Below are 17,816 nucleotides of genomic sequence, written 5' to 3'. Positions count from 1 at the left end.
GCATTGATAAATAAGGCTCATTGTGTTGATCTGTGTTTTCACCTCTCCTGCTGCTTCATTATTATCCCACCATATATCAAAGCACCAGTTATCGGGATGGGGGCAGCAATTTTGTCTTAAAAAAAAAAGCAAAGTTCTGCTATTGCATGGTCACCGTCATTGAGACACAGCGTAAATCAAGGCACAGTAAAATCAGTACAGATCAAATGTTACAGGCAATACTGGTCACCCATTTCCCCTCTGCTTGCCCTTTTCTTGACACAGCTCCATCAGCACATCTTTTTTTAAATAATCATAATATAGATAAGGACAAAAACATTTTTATTAAAAATAATAAATAATTGTAACATTAACATATATAAAACAGAATATCTCTGATCACTGATCAGATGTGATTATAAAATCATTTGAGGCCTAAGAAACATGGGCTGTCAAGGCAAACCAACCTTCTTCCTTCTGCCTTCCGACCTAAAGGAGAAACACAGTGTGGGAGGGGGGGATAGAGGAGAAACAGAGATATATTAGAAGCAATGCCTCATGATTGTTGTAGTCACCAACCTGAAGGTACAAAAAGGTTGGTTCATCTACAAGCTGCTAACATGTGCAGGAAGTACCAGCACTGCAAGCCCCCGCACCCCCCAAAAAAAAAAAAAAAATCATCAGCTGCTCTCCTGGCTTATGAAAGGTCACCACAAGAATCTGCCTACTCCTGATCAGGACAATTAAAAGTACAGGTGCACTTTAACCAGCATAAAAGGAGGTATTATACTCTCCTCTCCAGTGTCCCGTGACTTCCAACTCCCCTGTAATAGAAGAAGCATTTTCTCCTCTCGGCAGTGTTACACACCTCCTACCTCCATTCTGTGTAATAGGAGAGGTATTATACTATGCGTAGTGGGTGGTAGTAGACATGCGTTGTGGTTACTTTCTCAGACCAAGTCACTACAGGACAGAGCCTTGACGTAAAGGTTGAAGAATGGAATCGCAGGATGTGATGGGAGGCCCCAAGCATCAAACACTCCCAAAGTTTTGAGCTCTAAAGAGACTGACAGAATCTGCGGCCCGAGAACGAAGGAGGGGTAGGAGACCACAAGTCATAAAGAGGGCTTTGCAATACACTTTCAGCTCAGTTTTGAATGACAGGATCACAATCAAGAGACCTGCACTCCTAAAAGTGCAGGTGTCCAGTTTGCCTCCTTTCCCAGACCTAAAGTAACCCAACCTCCACCTTCACAAATTTTTATCTCTGCTTATTAGTATTCTAACCCCGCTAGTGGATGTCTCTAGATTTGGATGTGTACAACCCTATAGACTTCTATGGGATCTTTTCTACTTGCCTCTAAACACAGCTCAATAGAAGTCTATGGGGTTATAAAAGGAAGGCACATCTACTGTTACCTGTGAACAAACAGGGAACTGCCAACCATCAGAGTTGTATTAGAATAAATCTAAAGAGTGGGTGAGATACTTAAGGTCAAACTTCATAACTGCACTTATATAAATGTAGTTCAGCTCAGCAGAAATAGACCTGCTGTTATGGATTATCAGTATTACAAAAACAGTATCATCACATTATTGTACCTTTGTCCATGGGACATCCCCTGTGCTTCTCTCTCCCTTGTACAAACTGCTCACTGATGACCCGGACCTGTGAGATGCACTGGACCTACACAGTGGGGATAAAAACAGAGTGTCAGCTCTGCAGACCAGGAAGTTGAAGGAACTTTAGGAAAGACAGCAACTTTAGTTAATAATTTCTCAGGGATTTATAAATGTGTCCCACAGAACCGGAAAAAAAAAAAGTCTTGGGTAAGGGGAGGGGGATTGGAGGTATTATTGGCCAGGAGATGTACATACAATTCCTATGCACCATCACTGGTTCTTTAACTAGATATCCTCCTCAATAATGCTGGGATTCATCACCTTTGCCATGATTTCTCTCTCTCATTTTTCCAATCTCTAGATTTACACTCCCAGGCTAATCTGCAATTTCAGGTGGTTTGTAGGCATTTTACCTGCGTCCACTGCTCCTGCTGTCTGGGGATGGGGTCTCTTCAATGGAGGAATCTGTAAAACGAGGCATTGGGATCACAGCCTCTACGCGTTCTCTTCTTCCTGCAAATAAAAAATTGGAGGATAGTTTGTAAGTATTTACATCCATCAAGGAAACCTACAGCATTAAGAATTTTCTCAAAATTCTGTTTTCAATTTCTTACAATTTGTTATCATAAAAGCCCCTCACTCCTAACAACTCACATAGGGTCACATAACTGCTCATGACAGGACTACCTGGTCCCTAATTCCCAGTGGCATTATGACAAAGGGCCGGCACACTTCATACCAGGCTGCGTGGACTGCAGACGTTGCTCAATAGTCACACGACCACCCACATTGGGACTACATGGTCTCTCAACCCTAATAGTCCAAATGCACCCAGGATGGAAACACAAATGTAAGGGGGCTATGGCCAACGTTTACATGGACCCTGCTTAAGACTGAAACTTATAAGAGAAAATGTTCTTAGACACAATGCCAGGCAGGAAAGCCAAGAGCAAACAATGTAGTAATGTAGTAAGCTGCACCCCCCACATGGACAAAGATCCCACTCGGGGTTTCTGTAGAAATCATTTTGTGTCCACCAATATAAAGGGCTGATGAATGAAAAGTACACTGCATGGAAACAATTTTTTAGGCACTGCAGGCTGCAAAATATAACAAGGATGGACTCTGTTTGAATGCTATATAGAAATATTACCTATAGCACATTTTATGCAATCCCAGCCTTGTCTACAGTTAGTTTTAGGTTGTCTCTTAGTTTAAGACACCTCTGCGGATCTCTCCCCATGCTGACGCATCATCACAATCCTCTTGAAATGACGTCTTGGACACAGAGGGTTACATTTTGTAATTTAACCCCACCGTGCCAAGAAGAAAAACATGTATTGCGGGAAAATATGAGGTCCTGTGTAGTCATTCCTGTTTTTTTTGGAGTCACCAGACAGGAAATACATGAATCTATTTTGATTTGCTTAGATTCTGCACAACTGTGCAAGGCTGGAGGAAAGGATTAATGATGGCAGCTTTATAAGATGTTTGGTGATACAAAAGTGAATTATACAAAAGGAATGAATATCCTGGCCTCTCACCGGAGTTTTCATCCTGAGGTGTAATGGGGGAGATGGCTGGCGAGACGACAGTACTTTGTTTCTGCTGCTCAATCAGGCTTAGCAGTTTATTTCGGGCTTCAGCGCTCTGCCGGTTCAGCTCTGCGATCCTCTGCTCCAGAGTCATGGGAGTCTGTGCCAGAGAGATGCTCTGTTAGAAAAAATATAGAATAGGAATCATATAGATAATTTGCTATACGTAGTAATAAGTAAAAGATTCCTTAACAAGAACAAAAAGCCTCTGGGCAGACTTGACTAGAAATAAAATGTATAGGACCTTAATAATGTATAAGGTCTTAAAAGATTGGTTGACAGACTCCAAGTTGTACACTCAAGTGATACTCTAAAATATTTCCATTTATGCTTTCATTTACAATTACTAGGTTATGTAGAGAGGAGAGGAATGACGTAGCTGGATCAGCACAGACAGTAATTAGATACTCCCAGAAGAGCACCATTTCATTTGAAATTACCAAAATGATATAAACCTGAACAATCCATTCAATTGTATCTAAATAATCCCTTAAATTACATAGTTGTTAGTAGATCTAAGGGAGAATGTAAACTGACTGCATAGTTTATGGTCAGCTGAAGAATTCTTTATGACAGGTTGTTATACTCTGCTGCAGCCACTAGGTGTCAGTGTCTTACCTTAGTCTCTGCACACACCTGTACAGCAGTTCCACCGTCATTCGGCTTTACCAGGCTCGAGCCCAATGCTGTATTACACCCGAGCTGTTTTAGTTGGGCTTTTAATACATTATTCTGAAAGGTCAGTTCAGCCATACGGCCTGCAATGTCATCGTTATATAGGGAGGTGTTTTCTGTCGCCAATTGCTGGTCTGTATGACACTTATCATCCTTCAGGTCCCTGGGAGATGGGCGAGAAGATTGAGAAGAGCTAACAGAAGCTGAACTCTGCCCCTTTCTTCCCTGATCCTGGGGCAATCCCAATCTCTGTTCTGTGGTAGTAGAGTCAGAGGAGTTGCTGCAGGTCCCCTGAACTTCTTTCGTGCGCAGGTGCCTTGTCACAGTACCTGTAGATGATCTGAGAGATGCATTTTGTACTGTGTAAAAGAAAAGACAAATTAATCAACATTGCTTCACTTGGACATATTTTATGCTTTGACTTCTGCTGGACACCTTACAAGTAATCCAAGCAGTCACAAAGCTATCAGTTGGAATGTCTGCATGTCTTAACATCTGCAGAAACAGAGAGGGAGAGAGCGAGCAATAGAGGGTGAAAATACGAGAGGGAGAGACAGCAAAAGAGAGGGAGAGAGAGAAAAGAAAAAGGGGAGGCACACATATGAGTCTCACACAAGCTACACACATGAATACTGCTCTTCATACTCCTCTCGCGTTCTCTGTCGAGGTGGAGACAGCATGATGGCCGTCTCAAAACCAAGCAGAGAGCCGACATCCTTATTCACTTCCACAGGTTTGTCACAAAGGGGAGCAGGCGCGTCCGTTCCTTCCTTTACATCTTGCAGACCTAGAGAAAACATTAAGAGAATGTATAAATGCAATGACAAGACATAAAATCTTTTATAATGAAACAACCTCAGAAATCCATCAGGCCCCAACCAACTCCTGCATTACTGCATTACTGTAGAGACAGCATGTTCACCATTAGTGCAGCAACAGCTTAGTTTAGCTTAGTGATTGCACGTCTGGACACATGGGAGAAGGCAGAGCAAATACATGTTCCCTCCCCGCACTCTGTCACACTCCATGCTGACACATCTGTATGGAGTAAAGCAGCTCAGCTGGAACCTTAATAGAAAGCTGATGCCGCACAACTTACCCGAACCATTACCAATGTCAGCAAAATCAATACTTAACTAAGTAAGACAGATTTGTCCAACACGGCAAACCTGTAAGATCAGCAAAGCACGGAACACTAAACAGAAGACAAATGAGAATTATCGCTATCCAATATCTGTAATCGTCCTACACTCTATTCAGCAGGGACGTTGGAAATAACATGGATTTCATAGCGCCTGGATATGTTCACAAATGTCTGACATAAATCAGCCCCTGATAGAGCTTTTAACCTTGTGGCAAAGTTAAAATGTTGCAGGCTGAAATGGGGGGTATTAATCCTGTACAGTTACAATGTGAAGGGGAATTCTTCCCAATGCACACCATTGGAAGGAGGAATTAGAATGTCAAATTCACAGTGTTTATGTTTTTATTTATTCATCTCAACTTGCTGTTCACTAATGTAAGCGAGCTGTACATATTTATACAATAATTAATAATTAGCAGGGCTTCTTGGACATCATTTCAAGGGCTCCTCCTGTTACAAATGTTGGGGAAGGTTTATCTAAACCAGGGGGTGTCAAACTCTGGCATACAGGCCAAATCTGGCCCCCAAAGGAATCCTAAATATGAACTGCAGCTGACCCGCCGCTGCATTTGAATAGCGCCGCTACTACTATTCCGGGCATCACTCGGGTTTATAGGCCAGTGGGCTCTCTACCTATGCGTGGCCCCGCATTGGGCTGTTTTATAGTCGCAAATAGTGCAGAGAATGTTTAGTAGCGGCACTATTTCAATGAACAGGGACTTCCAGCGGCGGGCCACTCATAAGATTTAGCCCCGCAAGAGCCACGTCTGGCATTTCCAGCTCTCCCCCTCAGCTACACCTGAGAGGTGTCAAAATGAGAGAAAACACAAGGCAGGGATTTTTTTGGCATAATATACATATATATTGTGGGTAAGGTATATTTGGAGTCATATAACATACAATTTATAAAATTGAAATTGTAATCATGATAGAAGTACAGGCGATATTGTCCCAGCCTTCCACACAGATGGTGGAAGGATAGAATGTATGGGGAACTGATGCATTTCCAGCACTCCCCCTCAGTTACATGCAAGAGGTGCCAGGAGGCTTTTAGAGTTACAGAGGCTTCTTGGCGACCCACGGCCTTGTGTCATTTAGCGATGTCTTGGGCAGTGCATAGCCTGCTGTTATCCAAGTGATGCCGGTCGTGATTGCATCAAGGTTTTATATCTAAAGAGAAGGAAAAACTTCCTCAATTTTTTCAATAAATTTCAAGGTTGGCACGCGACTTTGTCTAAGTTTTTATTTTGGTCCACTGTGTATTTGAGTTTGTCACCCCTGATCTAGACTGTCAGCTTGTGTGCATTGCCCCCTGAGCGATGGCGTCCTGTTCCTGTCATGTGATCTTCGTTCTGTATTGTACCATATCACCTCCTAAGGAAAACATCACAGGAGATCATATTATATAAATAATAACTTACCGAGATCCGTCACCAGACTCAGGGCTTGGGCAGACAATGAACGCTTTGAGGTTTTTCTCTGCTGTGGTTTAGCTGCAGGAATGGCATCCAATGTTTCCACAGGGGGAGATTGGGAATCATCAGACACCGACTGCTGACTGAGCTGTGGATGAATGAAAACCAGGAAAAATAAAAAAAACAATCAAAGCATAGTTTACCATTTTTATGTATTTCGCAGATGCCTGTAATCCTCAGCTCTGCTAGAGGACTCTGCTCCTTCCTCTATAACTCTCCTCTCCTGAAATATTCTGCTGGAGGACTCTGTTCCTTCCTCTAGAACTCTCCTCTCCTGAAATACTCTGCTCTGCTGGAGGACTCTGCTCCTTCCTCTATAACTCTCCTCTCCTCTAATACTCTACTGAAGGACTCTGCTCCTTTCTCTATAACTCTCCTCTCCTGAAATACTCTGCCATGCTGGAGGACTCTGCTCCTTCCTCGAAAACTCTCCTCACCTCTAATACTCTGCTCCTTCTTCTATTACTCTCCTCTAACACTCTTTTGGAGGACTCTGCTCCTTCTGCTATAAAACACATGTATCCTAAAATACTCTGCCCTGCTGGAGAACTCTGCTCCTTCCTCTGTAACTCTCCTCTCCTGAAATACTCTGCTCTGCTGGAGGACTCTGCTTCATGCTCTATGCCTCTCCTCCCCTGAAATACTCTGCTGGAGGACTCTGCTCCTTCCTCTATAACTCTCCTTTACTGAAATACTCTGCTGGACCCCTCCCACCAGAAGAGATCTACCTGCCTTGCACAGAGACCCCATGAAGATGTCACTTAGTGGGGAAAAAATGTATTAAAAAGGGAAGGGGTTTACTCAATTATGTCATCAGCATATTATATTGAAGAAGAAGGAGGGGGCTTCCAAGAAATGATATAATATACTCAGGTTAAACTCCAGCTTTAAATTGTTATTTTAAGTCACTTTCTTGGCTGGTTCACCCAGCAATTATATAACACTGACATCTGAGATTACCGGAGACATGGAGCAGTTTTCTTTTATGGAGATTATTTCAGCTGTAAGCGCATCAATCAGCAGCCTCTGCTCATCGAGATCCTCTTGCAAGCGCTCCCGGTGCAAAATTTCATCATTCAACCTCCGGTCACCCTGCGATATATGGCAGAATAGTCACATGACCTCATTAGACACATCACAGGGCTCAGATTTTTATTCATTCAAAGCTATTCTTATTAAACAATATTTTAGTTCCCCTAATGAGGTTTTTCCAACATTTTCCTTCATATCAGTGGCATATTTTCAAAAGGTAGCAATACAGAAAACACAAAAGCACAATCAATAGAGAAAAGAAAGCAGTTCACAATGCGTAATTTTGATTCAAATGGTTATGGAAGGATTATACATCTAAAGCTCTCCACTGCACTTTATATAAGGAAGGATTTGAATTTAATTATTTATATTCTTATTTATACAAATAGAAGTTCCAGACAAATTATGTGCAAGGCAGATAGCCACTGTGTTCAGTCTCACCTCCTTCAGGTAAGACACCAGCCGCCGTATGGATCCCACTAAGGACATGGTGAATCCCGTCAATCCCTGAGCCTTTGGTATGGTGCCCACTTCCCTGCCAGTCTGCCTCTCATAGTCCTCCAATTCCTGCTCCACTTCCTGTATCATGTGGTTCAGGACATCCAGACTGGACTGATTACAGCTGGACAACTCGCACGCGGAGGCTGCAGAAAGAGACTCGGTCCTGTGACTGGGGGGGCTGCGTGGAGAGCGCTTTTTCTTTACTGCAGCAAAACAGAAAAAATATATGTATAATATAACATATATGTCAGACACACATAAGAAATGCAGTATCTAAAATGTCAGTACAGTGGCTCAGTGGTTAGCACTCTAGTCTTTGCAGTGCTGGGTCCCAGGTTTGAATCTCGGCCAGAACACTATCTGCATGGAGTTTGCAGGTTCTCCTTGTCCTTAGATTGTATTTAAAAGACCTATAACTATGGTTGGGGCATTAGATTGTGAGCTCTTTCGAGGGACAGCTAGTGACATGACTATGGACTTTGTACAGCGCTGCGTACTATGTCAGCACTATATAAATACTGAGTAATAATAATAATAATAATAATAATAATAATAAGAATTTAAATGTTCTAAACCTTCAGTTAGCTTGACAGAAGGAACCAACTGCCAGTGTGTAATGGAATTGACTGTTTTGTGCTCAGGGTACCAAATTAAATATTATATTGAATATTTAAATATAAAAAATTTTATTCCTTGCATAATGTTTAATCTCTGCGACAAAGCACACCTCTTACCTTTTGCAGGAAGCTGATGGCGATTTGGGGGATTTGGGTTCAATACTCGGCCAATCGCCAACTTTGGATCTTCAGGTTCTTCTTGCTCCTCCTCCACCAGGCGACTTTTCACTTTTTTCACTGCTGTGGTGGCATTTAGTGCTGTGGAGAGATTTTGGAACATCAAATGCTTCATATACTTACAGACTGATTATCAGCCCACCAGTGTACCCCTAAATCTTACCTATCTGGCTATTTGTGGGGTGAGCAGTGGTTTTGGGTGTCACAAACAGGTTGTCTGCATCACCTGCTAGGTGATGAGATGAGGGATGTGAAGACTCTACATTTATTATCTGGTAAACCCTGGAAAAGAGGAGAGAAAACACATAAGACCATCATATAACCCTCATCATATAAAAAGGAATATATTAATGCACAGTGTTCTCACCCTTTTAGTCGGGCGCACCAGCCACCAAATTTCAGTACCCACTCGGCTGTTTTGGGTGGTTACTAAAGAGTTGGATCACAATAAAGAAGCTGCCACCAGCTTACAATTTCTTCCCACCCAGCTTCAAAAAATATCTGATTTGAACACTGATGCAGCTTTAATAATTTCAGTGGCTCAGTGGTTAGCACTCCGGCCATTGCAGCCCTGGGTCCCAGGTTGGAATCTCGGCCAGGACACTATTTGCATTGAGATAGCAGGATCTCCCTGTGTTTGCGTGGGTTTCCCACATTTCAAAAACATGCAGTTAGGTTTATTGGCTTCCCCTCAAAATTGACCTTGGACTGTCTTAACGACTTATGACTATGGTAGGGACATTAGACTGTGAGACCCTTAATGATATGACTATGGACTGTACAGCACTGTGAAATATGTCGTCGCTATAAAAATACTGTGTAATAACAATAATATTAAATGTATTTTTTCCCAAAACAAGAAGTAGCTGAATGTGATTTGGCATTGGCCTGTTGCTGTTTATGTAACGCAGAGCTCAGGGATGGTAAGAGATGAAGCACAAAAAACTAACCGGTTGTGCTGAGGTGCAAAGGAGCTTGGTAATAGATAGAGAAAGCAGAGCGACAGAAGAATGTGCTTTCACTGGCCAATCACAGGGGACTTTTAGAGACACAAATTTACCAGAGGATCACTGGTAATGACGGCTGCTTGAGGCTATGGTAATTCTCGTTTTCTCCTTAATAAATTAAGCCTATCCATTATCAAAAAGTGCAGTACCTTGGATCTAGCTACGCAACAGATAGAACTGTCTAACCTCTCTTTTCTCCATTTAATTTAAGGTTGGCATTAAAACAAAGATAATTGATTAGAAAGGAATTTAGCTCTTTTTCTTTCCTCCTTACCTATATACAATGCACACATGAGGACTCACCTGTCAGTTTTCAGGTTGGGTTGGAAAGTAATAGACACATCCACTTCATCATCGCTGTTCTCTGACTCACTTTCATCCACCTCATTAAGAGCCTAAATCAAATATTTCAAATCATAAGATTTCCTGACTTACAGAGAAACATAAAAACTGTATGTAAAACTGAACACTTTACATCTCCTAATGGTTCCTCCTAATGGAGTTATCAGTAATACCCAGTGGGCTCAGTGGTTAGCACTCTGGCCTTTGCAGCGCTGGGTCCCAGGTTCAAATCTTGGCCAGGACTATCTGCATGGAGTTTGCAGGTTCTCCGTGTGTTTGTGTGGGTTTCCTCCGGGTACTCTGGTTTCCTCCCACATTTCAAAAACATGCAGTTAGGTTAATTGATCTAAACAATTGGTCTTTGTTACCTGGGAGTCCATGACGCTCTCGCTAAGGATGGATAGGTGGGTGGGAGGGTCTTTTCTCTGCACTATGGGACCTCGGGACGTTTCCAAATCGCATGATGGAGCCATTGTGACATTTGGAAAGCCTGAAGTGAAAAAAGTTGGTGAATGCTGGAACACATTTAGATACTTCTACTGATGGCAGAATAGATCAGAGATACACACATATAAACTTACGGAGAAATATTGAGATGAATTTATTTATTTACATATGGATATATATACCAACATAACATATATACCAACATTATGGAGGGCTGTACATAAAAAAGGGCTATAAATATATATATTATTGTACAGCGCTCCATAATATGTTGGTGAATTATAAATACTGTTGTTTTTATTATTATTTATTATTAATCCCGGAATATAGAGGTCTGTGTGTTAATCCTTGGCAAACACAGTACATAGAAATCTTTCTACCTGATCCTTAGGCTAGCAGGTCCTTTTAAAGGAGAATATTCTACAGAAAAAAAATATTTAGCTACAAGGTTTCATTCATATTAAAAAGTCTCTAAGAGTGAAAAGCAATTGGAAAAAGAAATTGGTTAAGGTTTATTATCAATGTCATATAAAGCCCATGGGGGAAAGGCTCTGTCTTTAGAGCAAATTTATAGGAGAAAATTACTCCTAAAGTTTGATGTATTTACTAATATGTATACTTGTTTGTATAATTTTGGGGTTAATGGGCCTAATTTTTTAAAGCTTTCCAAGGATGGAGAGGATACAGTTTAAAAAGTGAAGCTGGCTGATTCAGCAAACCTGGAATAGATCTGGTCCAGGATTCAAAACATTTGCTAGTAAATAACTTTCAGGTTTGCTGGATCACCCAGCTTCACCAATGAAAGTGTATCCTCTCCAGCCTTAATAAAAGCTTTAATAAATCAGGGCCAACATGTTACAAATCCTGTCAATATGTACCTGTATATGATTTAGGTGAAGGTCGATTTTTTTTTTTTTTTACCAGCAAATATTTTTTTTTCTACAATTACACTATTATTAATAGGAGTATCACCTGTGTGCCTGCGGGGGGCGTCCCCAAACAGATCCTTTACCATGGAAATGGCACGATCTGATCGCTCCAGAACATCCTTCATCTGATACTGATCAGAAAGGATCTGGAAAGAGAGGAAATAAAGACACATATTAAATACTCAAGTCGGAATACTACTATAATACCAATATAAAGATGAATGAATGGACAGAGACATTTCCACTTAAATGGATTTCTCAGTTATTGAACAGGATTTATATAGCGCCAACATATTATGCAGAGCTGTACATTAAATAGGGGTTGCAAATGACAGACAAGATACAGACAGGGACACAGGAGGAGGAGGACCCTACCCTGAAGGGTATACAATAGCCACAATTTGTGTGCAATAACAGCTATTATCTTATTAAAATATTATGCTGCATATAGCGAGTCCTGGTTGCAGGGAACTAAAGAATTGGGCGTATACCAGACCAGTCACATTGTATGAACATAAACTGGCCTTTTATGCTGTCTCTTCCTCTCACAGTCTAGCCCTGTTATACAGAGGCTAATATTTTACTCTACATTCTCCTGTGTGTGTGTGTGTGTGGGGGGGGGGGGGGGGGTTCTTCTTAAAAAGTCCACGCCACTGTTTGTGTGATGTGCAGCTTTCCTATTGGCTGTGGGGTCTTCTCTGGATTGAAGGCAAAGGCATATCCATGACAGCCCACACTCAGAGGAGAAGGGTTGAATTACTCTGGTTATTGTTCAAACTGGAAGATTAATAACTTTCAGGGTTACAAAGAATTAGTGCAGGGGACAGAGAGAGACTATATAGTATTTATAAAATTTTAAAACCAGTATCATACAACTCTTGGATTTGAACAGCTTTGCCTTTTTTACACCAACCTAAATGTGGTGAGTGTTGCCTGGGAAAAGTAAAAAAAGAAAATTAAAAGCAGCCATTTTAATGTAGACCCAGGATACAATCCACCCCAAGATACATGTATGGCTGGCCACATAACATCAGAAATTTAACTAATCCGAAGGCTATGACTCTCGCTTACTGCCTGACCAGTAAGGTGTCAATGTCCCCTGGAGATTCTGTGGGGTTTTGGCCGTTGAGAATCCATTAGGGAAACCTCAGCTTCATTTCTGTTGTTCCGCTGCAGCCGTCACCATTAGGAAAAGACTCTTAAGAGGTAAAACAGGAATGTTGGCTTTTATTATGTTTGTGAACATTTTCTCCAACTACCTCCATCATCAGGGCCAGCCTTCGCTCCTCCAGGGGGTCTGGAGCGCCTCCATTATTTTTCCTCAACTTCTTCCTTAGAGATTTCTCCTGAAGTTCCCACTGGGCTAGATGCTTATTTTTGGATTTGTGGATCTCGTGTCTGTGGGCCTGGATACAGACAAATATCATTAAAATTATCTAAAACAGGAACCTAGACAGAAAAATACCAATAGTTTACGAATAAGATAACTTTATATGTTCACTTGCGGTTTTCCTGATCTACACTTGTCCACCCTCCCCTTCTCCAGATAAATATTCATCCCAATACATTAGCTGTGGCCTGCAGCGTCTGTTTACATCTTGTGCCAAAAGGCTTTTATGAGCTGGCAGTGCTTGGGTAGCTGTGAATTGATTCCCGAGGTGCCCTGGTGCCCAACCTAAAGTCATTTGGCACTACAGTTACTTTTTAAAACTCTAAACCTATTTTATGGGACTTTAATTTTCTTTTTTTTTTTACATACTACTAAGAAATGTACCAAAATTTTCCTTGATATGAGCTCCCATCCCCACCGCACAGGGGGACACTAAAACAAGGAAAGTTAATGCAAATGGCACTACAGTTAATGCAAATGGCACTCCCTGTAGAAGCCTCTTCATTGTTCTGTCTATTCTACACGTCTCCATTCCAACTCTGCTGCCTCCATCAGTATCCTAAGCACTTGGTACTTCCAGGGGTGTTACCTGCCATTGCCTTGGTATGCTGTGGCTACTTGTCCAGACCCCTATATCTCTAAAGGACAAAGTAGTGACAAGAGGGTCAGAAGATGGGACCCCAGCATGCAGCAGACCCAAGGAGACCCCAAAGGTGGCTGTTGGGGGACAGTGTTTTTTTTTTACTCCTGCAGTGCCAGGGGGGACCCAAAGCAAAGGTATTTAATACTGGATTTCTAATACAGAAACTCAACCAAACAATATAAATCTCCACGAAAACGGCTACTCTTACTCACCAGCTCCTCTGGAGTGGCCCGGTAAACGCTGAGATCTTGAACTGAGCTCTGAAACACAGAGAAGTTAATCTGTCATTAATAACATTGAGCCAGACATTTTCCTGCAGGTACTTGGACAGGGGTAATATTACGGAGGGCAGAAAAGTTCTGGATCACTGCCCTAACAAAATTGGTACATCCGGGGTAAAGCAGAACATGTGAAGGTGCTGGACCAATTAGCAGAGTCTATTTCCCTGGGTTAGCTACAGCTCCAGCAACTCATATGAATGCAGCAATCAGATAGAACAGCACCACTTCTTTGTTCATCTTTCTAGTAAACTATGAAATGTGGAGATCTTGGTAAAAAACACAGATCCTCTACAAGTGGTGACCCTGCTGATATACGGCATTCTTCTCAGCTGACTGCCCCTTGGGTAAATGAATCAAATAGAAAAATGTTATTTGTGTATAAATAATGCCATTATCCTGGTGAGAAACATTTTATCCATTTATTAACTGCACAGATCCTCACTGTGACACCTGACATTCCATGTAACACTGAGAGATCGGTGCACACACACACACAGACTCACATCCCAGGCCTGCCGCACTGGTGGTGGCTTCTTCCTGGTGGTTGTTTTCTTCAGACCGGGGCGACCGCTGAGGGGACGACTGTACCGCACTGACATCTGTGGGAAGAAGAAATGAGGGTGAGATTTGCAGCACTGAGATAATCAGATTATTACCCACTGACAACTTACTCACTAATCTAACCTGCCCCCACATCCTTCAGTGCCAACCCTACAAGTGATACCCACTCATGATACCTGGAGAATCCCCAACACCTGCCAGGGACACCCCAAGAATCCAGTTGCTCTTTGGACCCAAAGACTTGTTAAAGACAAAACCCCAATATCTAATAAGGACACTTCCAGAAACTCAGCACCCCGCATCCCCCCCCCCCCCCCCCGTGACACCTTCTCAATCTCTACACCTGCTAGTGACCCCTCATAACCCAAATAAATATGGACCAGTGACACCCCCTGAACTCCTACAGCCATTATTTACAACCCCAATATACAGCAATCAACACTTTCAGAAGCTCAGCAAACACCAATGACAACCCAGAACCCCTATATTTACTATAAGGACCCTTCTGAACCCTAAATTTATCAGAACCCTCAGAACCCTGACACCTGCCAGGAACAAACCCTAGAACCCCAACACCTGCCAGTGCTTCTCCTTGGCTTCAAATACTTCCAGAGGCTCAGCAATTGCCAGTGACAACCAAGAACCCCTTAATCCAATAATCATACCCTCACATCTCCAATGGAACCCCTAGAATTCCTATAACTGCCAGTGATAGCTTCAGGACTCCAAAACTTACCGGTGACAACCCCCAGTATCCCCAGTGACACTTCCAGAAGCTCAGCACCTACCAGTGACACCTCATAGATCCAATATCCACCAGGGACACTGAAAAGATCTCCAAATTTTGCTTCAGAAAATGATTATTCAAAAGATGCTGCCTCAGGACCCCTACACCTGCCAGTTATACCCCACGAACTTCAAAACTCACCAGTGACAACCCAGAACCCCAATATGCACCAATGATAACTCAGAACTCCAACACCTGCTAGTGACACCCCCACTATTTACCAGTGACCCCCTCAGGACCCTGACACCTGCCAGTGAATCTAGAAACCTGCAGAATGTTGCTCCTTGGCTTCAAACACTTCCAGAATCTCAGCATCCACCAGTGACAACAGAGAATGCCTAAATCCACCAGTGACACCCTCAGATCTCCAATGGAACCTCTAGAAAACCCACACAAGCCGGTGACAGCCCCAAGACTCCATAATTTACCAGTGAAAACCCAGAACCCCAATTTGTACCAATGACACCCTCCAAACCCCTAGACCCATTATTAACCCCAATATTCACCAAGGACACTTCCAGGGGTTCAGCACCCACCAGTGACACCTCATAACCCCAATATCCACCAATGACCCCCTTTGAACCCCAACACCCACCAGAAAAACTCTCCACAATCCCAACCCCTGCCATTGGCACCCTCAGAACCTAAATATCCACAAGAGGCTCCTGGAGGACCCTTACATCTGCCAGTGGCACCCCTAGACTCCCCACTCCAGCCAGGTATATCCACAGAACTCCAAAATTCACCAGTGACAACCTAGAACCTTAATATGCACTAATAATCCCCTCAGAACACAGACACCTGCCAGTGACACCCCCAAAATCCCCCAGTGGCCCCCTCAGAATCCAGAAACCTGCCGATGTTTGGCCTTTGCTTCAAACACTTTCAGAATATCAGCACACACCAGAACCCCTAAATCCACAAGTGACACCCTCAAATCTCCAATGGAACCCCTGGAATCCCTACACCTGCCAGTGACAGCCCCAGGACACCATAATTTACCAGTGACAAGCCAGAACCCCAATATGCACCAATGACAACCTCCGAACCCCTAGACCCATCATTAACCCCAATATTCACCAAGGACACTTTCAGAGGCTCAGCACCCACCAGTGACACCGCATAACCCCAATATGCACCAATGACCCCCTTTGAACCCCTAGACACACTGGGATACTCTGAAATCTCCAACCCCTGCCAATGACACCCTCAGAACCTAAATATTCCCAAGAGACTCCTAGAGGACCCCTACACCTGCCAGTGGCACCCCTGGAATCCCCACTGAAGACAGGTATATCCCCAGAACTCAGAATTTAACCAGTGACAACCCAGAACCCCAATACATCCCAATGACCCCCCTCAGAACTTCAATACCTGCCAGTAACACCCCCAAATTCCCCCAGTGACCCCCTCAGAATCTAGACACCTGCCAGTGTTGCTTCTTGGGTTCAAAGACTTCTAACTCAGCAGCCACTAGTGACAACCGAGAACCCCTAAATCCACAAAGGACACCCTCAGATCTTCAATTGCCCCCCTAGAATTCCTACACAAGCTGGTGACCCCCAGAACCTCAACACCCATACTAACAAACCCCAATATCCACCAGGGACACTCTGAGTTCTCCAAATTCTTCCAATGACCCCCAGACCCTAAATATCCACAAAAGACTCCTGGAGGACCCCTAAACCTGCCAGTGGCACCCCTATAATCCCCACACCAGCCAACTTACCCCAAGAATGTCAAAATTCAGCAGTGACCCCGTCAGACACCCGCCAGTGACACCCCACAACAATAATATCTACCAGTGACAACAAGGAATGTTGAAATTAAGAACACAAATAAGGAAATTCCCAGAGGTGCCCCAGCACCGCCGGAACCCTTCACACCCCGATATCCTTCCCCTGAGAGGAACCGGAACCTCAGTGTGCAGATACCCAGAAGCACCCCCACCCTCCAGTGACCCTGACATCCCCACACCGGGACACCGCTCCCCCCACCTTCCTGGGCCAGGACAGCCACCCTCACCTTCCTTACTCCCTGCAGTCTTCTCCTTCACCCGGGATTGAACATTACCGCCGCTCCAAGCTCCAATCCGCGCCGGAGATGCGGGTATGACCTCACTTCCGGTTATTACCATGACAACACCCCAGCAACTGTCATTCCAGTCCAGGGGCGGAGCCGACTTCGAACCAACATGACGTCACAGATCTCCCTTCCATACCTAGACACGTGACCAAGTGCCTGTGGCTGCCAATGTGCAGGGCGTGCTGAGTATTTGTTTCAGTTTTCTGTCTTCATCATAGGAAATATTCATAGAATAATAAATAAAGAGAACCTGTCACCTGACAACAAAAACCTCATTACAGCGACTCAGTATAATCCATTGTGTAGCCTGTGCCGCCATCTTGGATTGGGGAAATGGTGGGATTTACTGGGCAAATATGAGAAAATCCAGCTCCCCGCACCTCCTGCCCTTCTGTTAGTTGGGGCTCTGCATAAGGTGGGGGCCCCGAGCAATTCGCCAGTTTGCCCCACTTCCAAAACTTAGGTTTGGCTTGGGGTGGGTCCAAGTGTTCTGGGATTCACAGGTTCATACCCCCAATTGCCCCTG

General features: G+C 43.4%; 1 protein-coding gene across 5 annotated transcripts; it reads right to left on the bottom strand.

Moving 5' to 3' along the window:
- Positions 1 to 304: 304 nt before the first annotated feature.
- Positions 305 to 17,360, bottom strand: SPICE1 (spindle and centriole associated protein 1). 5 transcript variants are annotated; one of them, XM_072398440.1, is made up of 18 exons: positions 17,231 to 17,360; positions 14,361 to 14,456; positions 13,789 to 13,836; positions 12,803 to 12,949; positions 11,587 to 11,689; positions 10,536 to 10,657; positions 10,129 to 10,220; positions 8,982 to 9,100; positions 8,759 to 8,899; positions 7,965 to 8,227; positions 7,452 to 7,583; positions 6,438 to 6,579; positions 4,498 to 4,659; positions 3,816 to 4,231; positions 3,147 to 3,315; positions 2,016 to 2,115; positions 1,582 to 1,666; positions 305 to 468 (listed from the first exon to the last, which is right to left on the bottom strand). In XM_072398440.1, exons 2-18 carry the CDS (start codon positions 14,454 to 14,456, stop codon positions 415 to 417), a joined length of 2,391 nt encoding a protein of 796 aa, XP_072254541.1. In that variant the 5' UTR covers positions 17,231 to 17,360; the 3' UTR covers positions 305 to 414. The 5 variants fall into 5 exon arrangements, with proteins under 5 accessions (XP_072254541.1, XP_072254543.1, XP_072254544.1 ...); XM_072398442.1 differs by having other exon boundaries at positions 3,147 to 3,297; XM_072398443.1 differs by having other exon boundaries at positions 3,834 to 4,231.
- Between the last annotated feature and the right edge of the window lie 456 nt (positions 17,361 to 17,816).

This window comes from Pyxicephalus adspersus, chromosome 1 (genome assembly GCF_032062135.1).
Source record: "Pyxicephalus adspersus chromosome 1, UCB_Pads_2.0, whole genome shotgun sequence".
Classification (NCBI taxonomy): Eukaryota; Metazoa; Chordata; class Amphibia; order Anura; family Pyxicephalidae; genus Pyxicephalus; species Pyxicephalus adspersus.
This window is presented reverse-complemented; position numbering and strand designations above follow the sequence as displayed.

What these genes read in the sequence shown, in the direction of transcription:
- SPICE1 (XM_072398440.1), bottom strand. Translation starts at nt 14,456, where the DNA reads ATGTCAGTGCGGTACAGTCGTCCCCTCAGCGGTCGCCCCGGTCTGAAG. An exon ending in AGGTGTGTGCAGAGACTAAG is followed by an intron (nt 3,316 to 3,815) that starts GTAAGACACTGA and finishes TTTTTCTAACAG; the next exon opens with AGCATCTCTCTGGCACAGAC. An exon ending in AGCAGGAGCAGTGGACGCAG is followed by an intron (nt 1,667 to 2,015) that starts GTAAAATGCCTA and finishes CCCACTGTGTAG; the next exon opens with GTCCAGTGCATCTCACAGGT.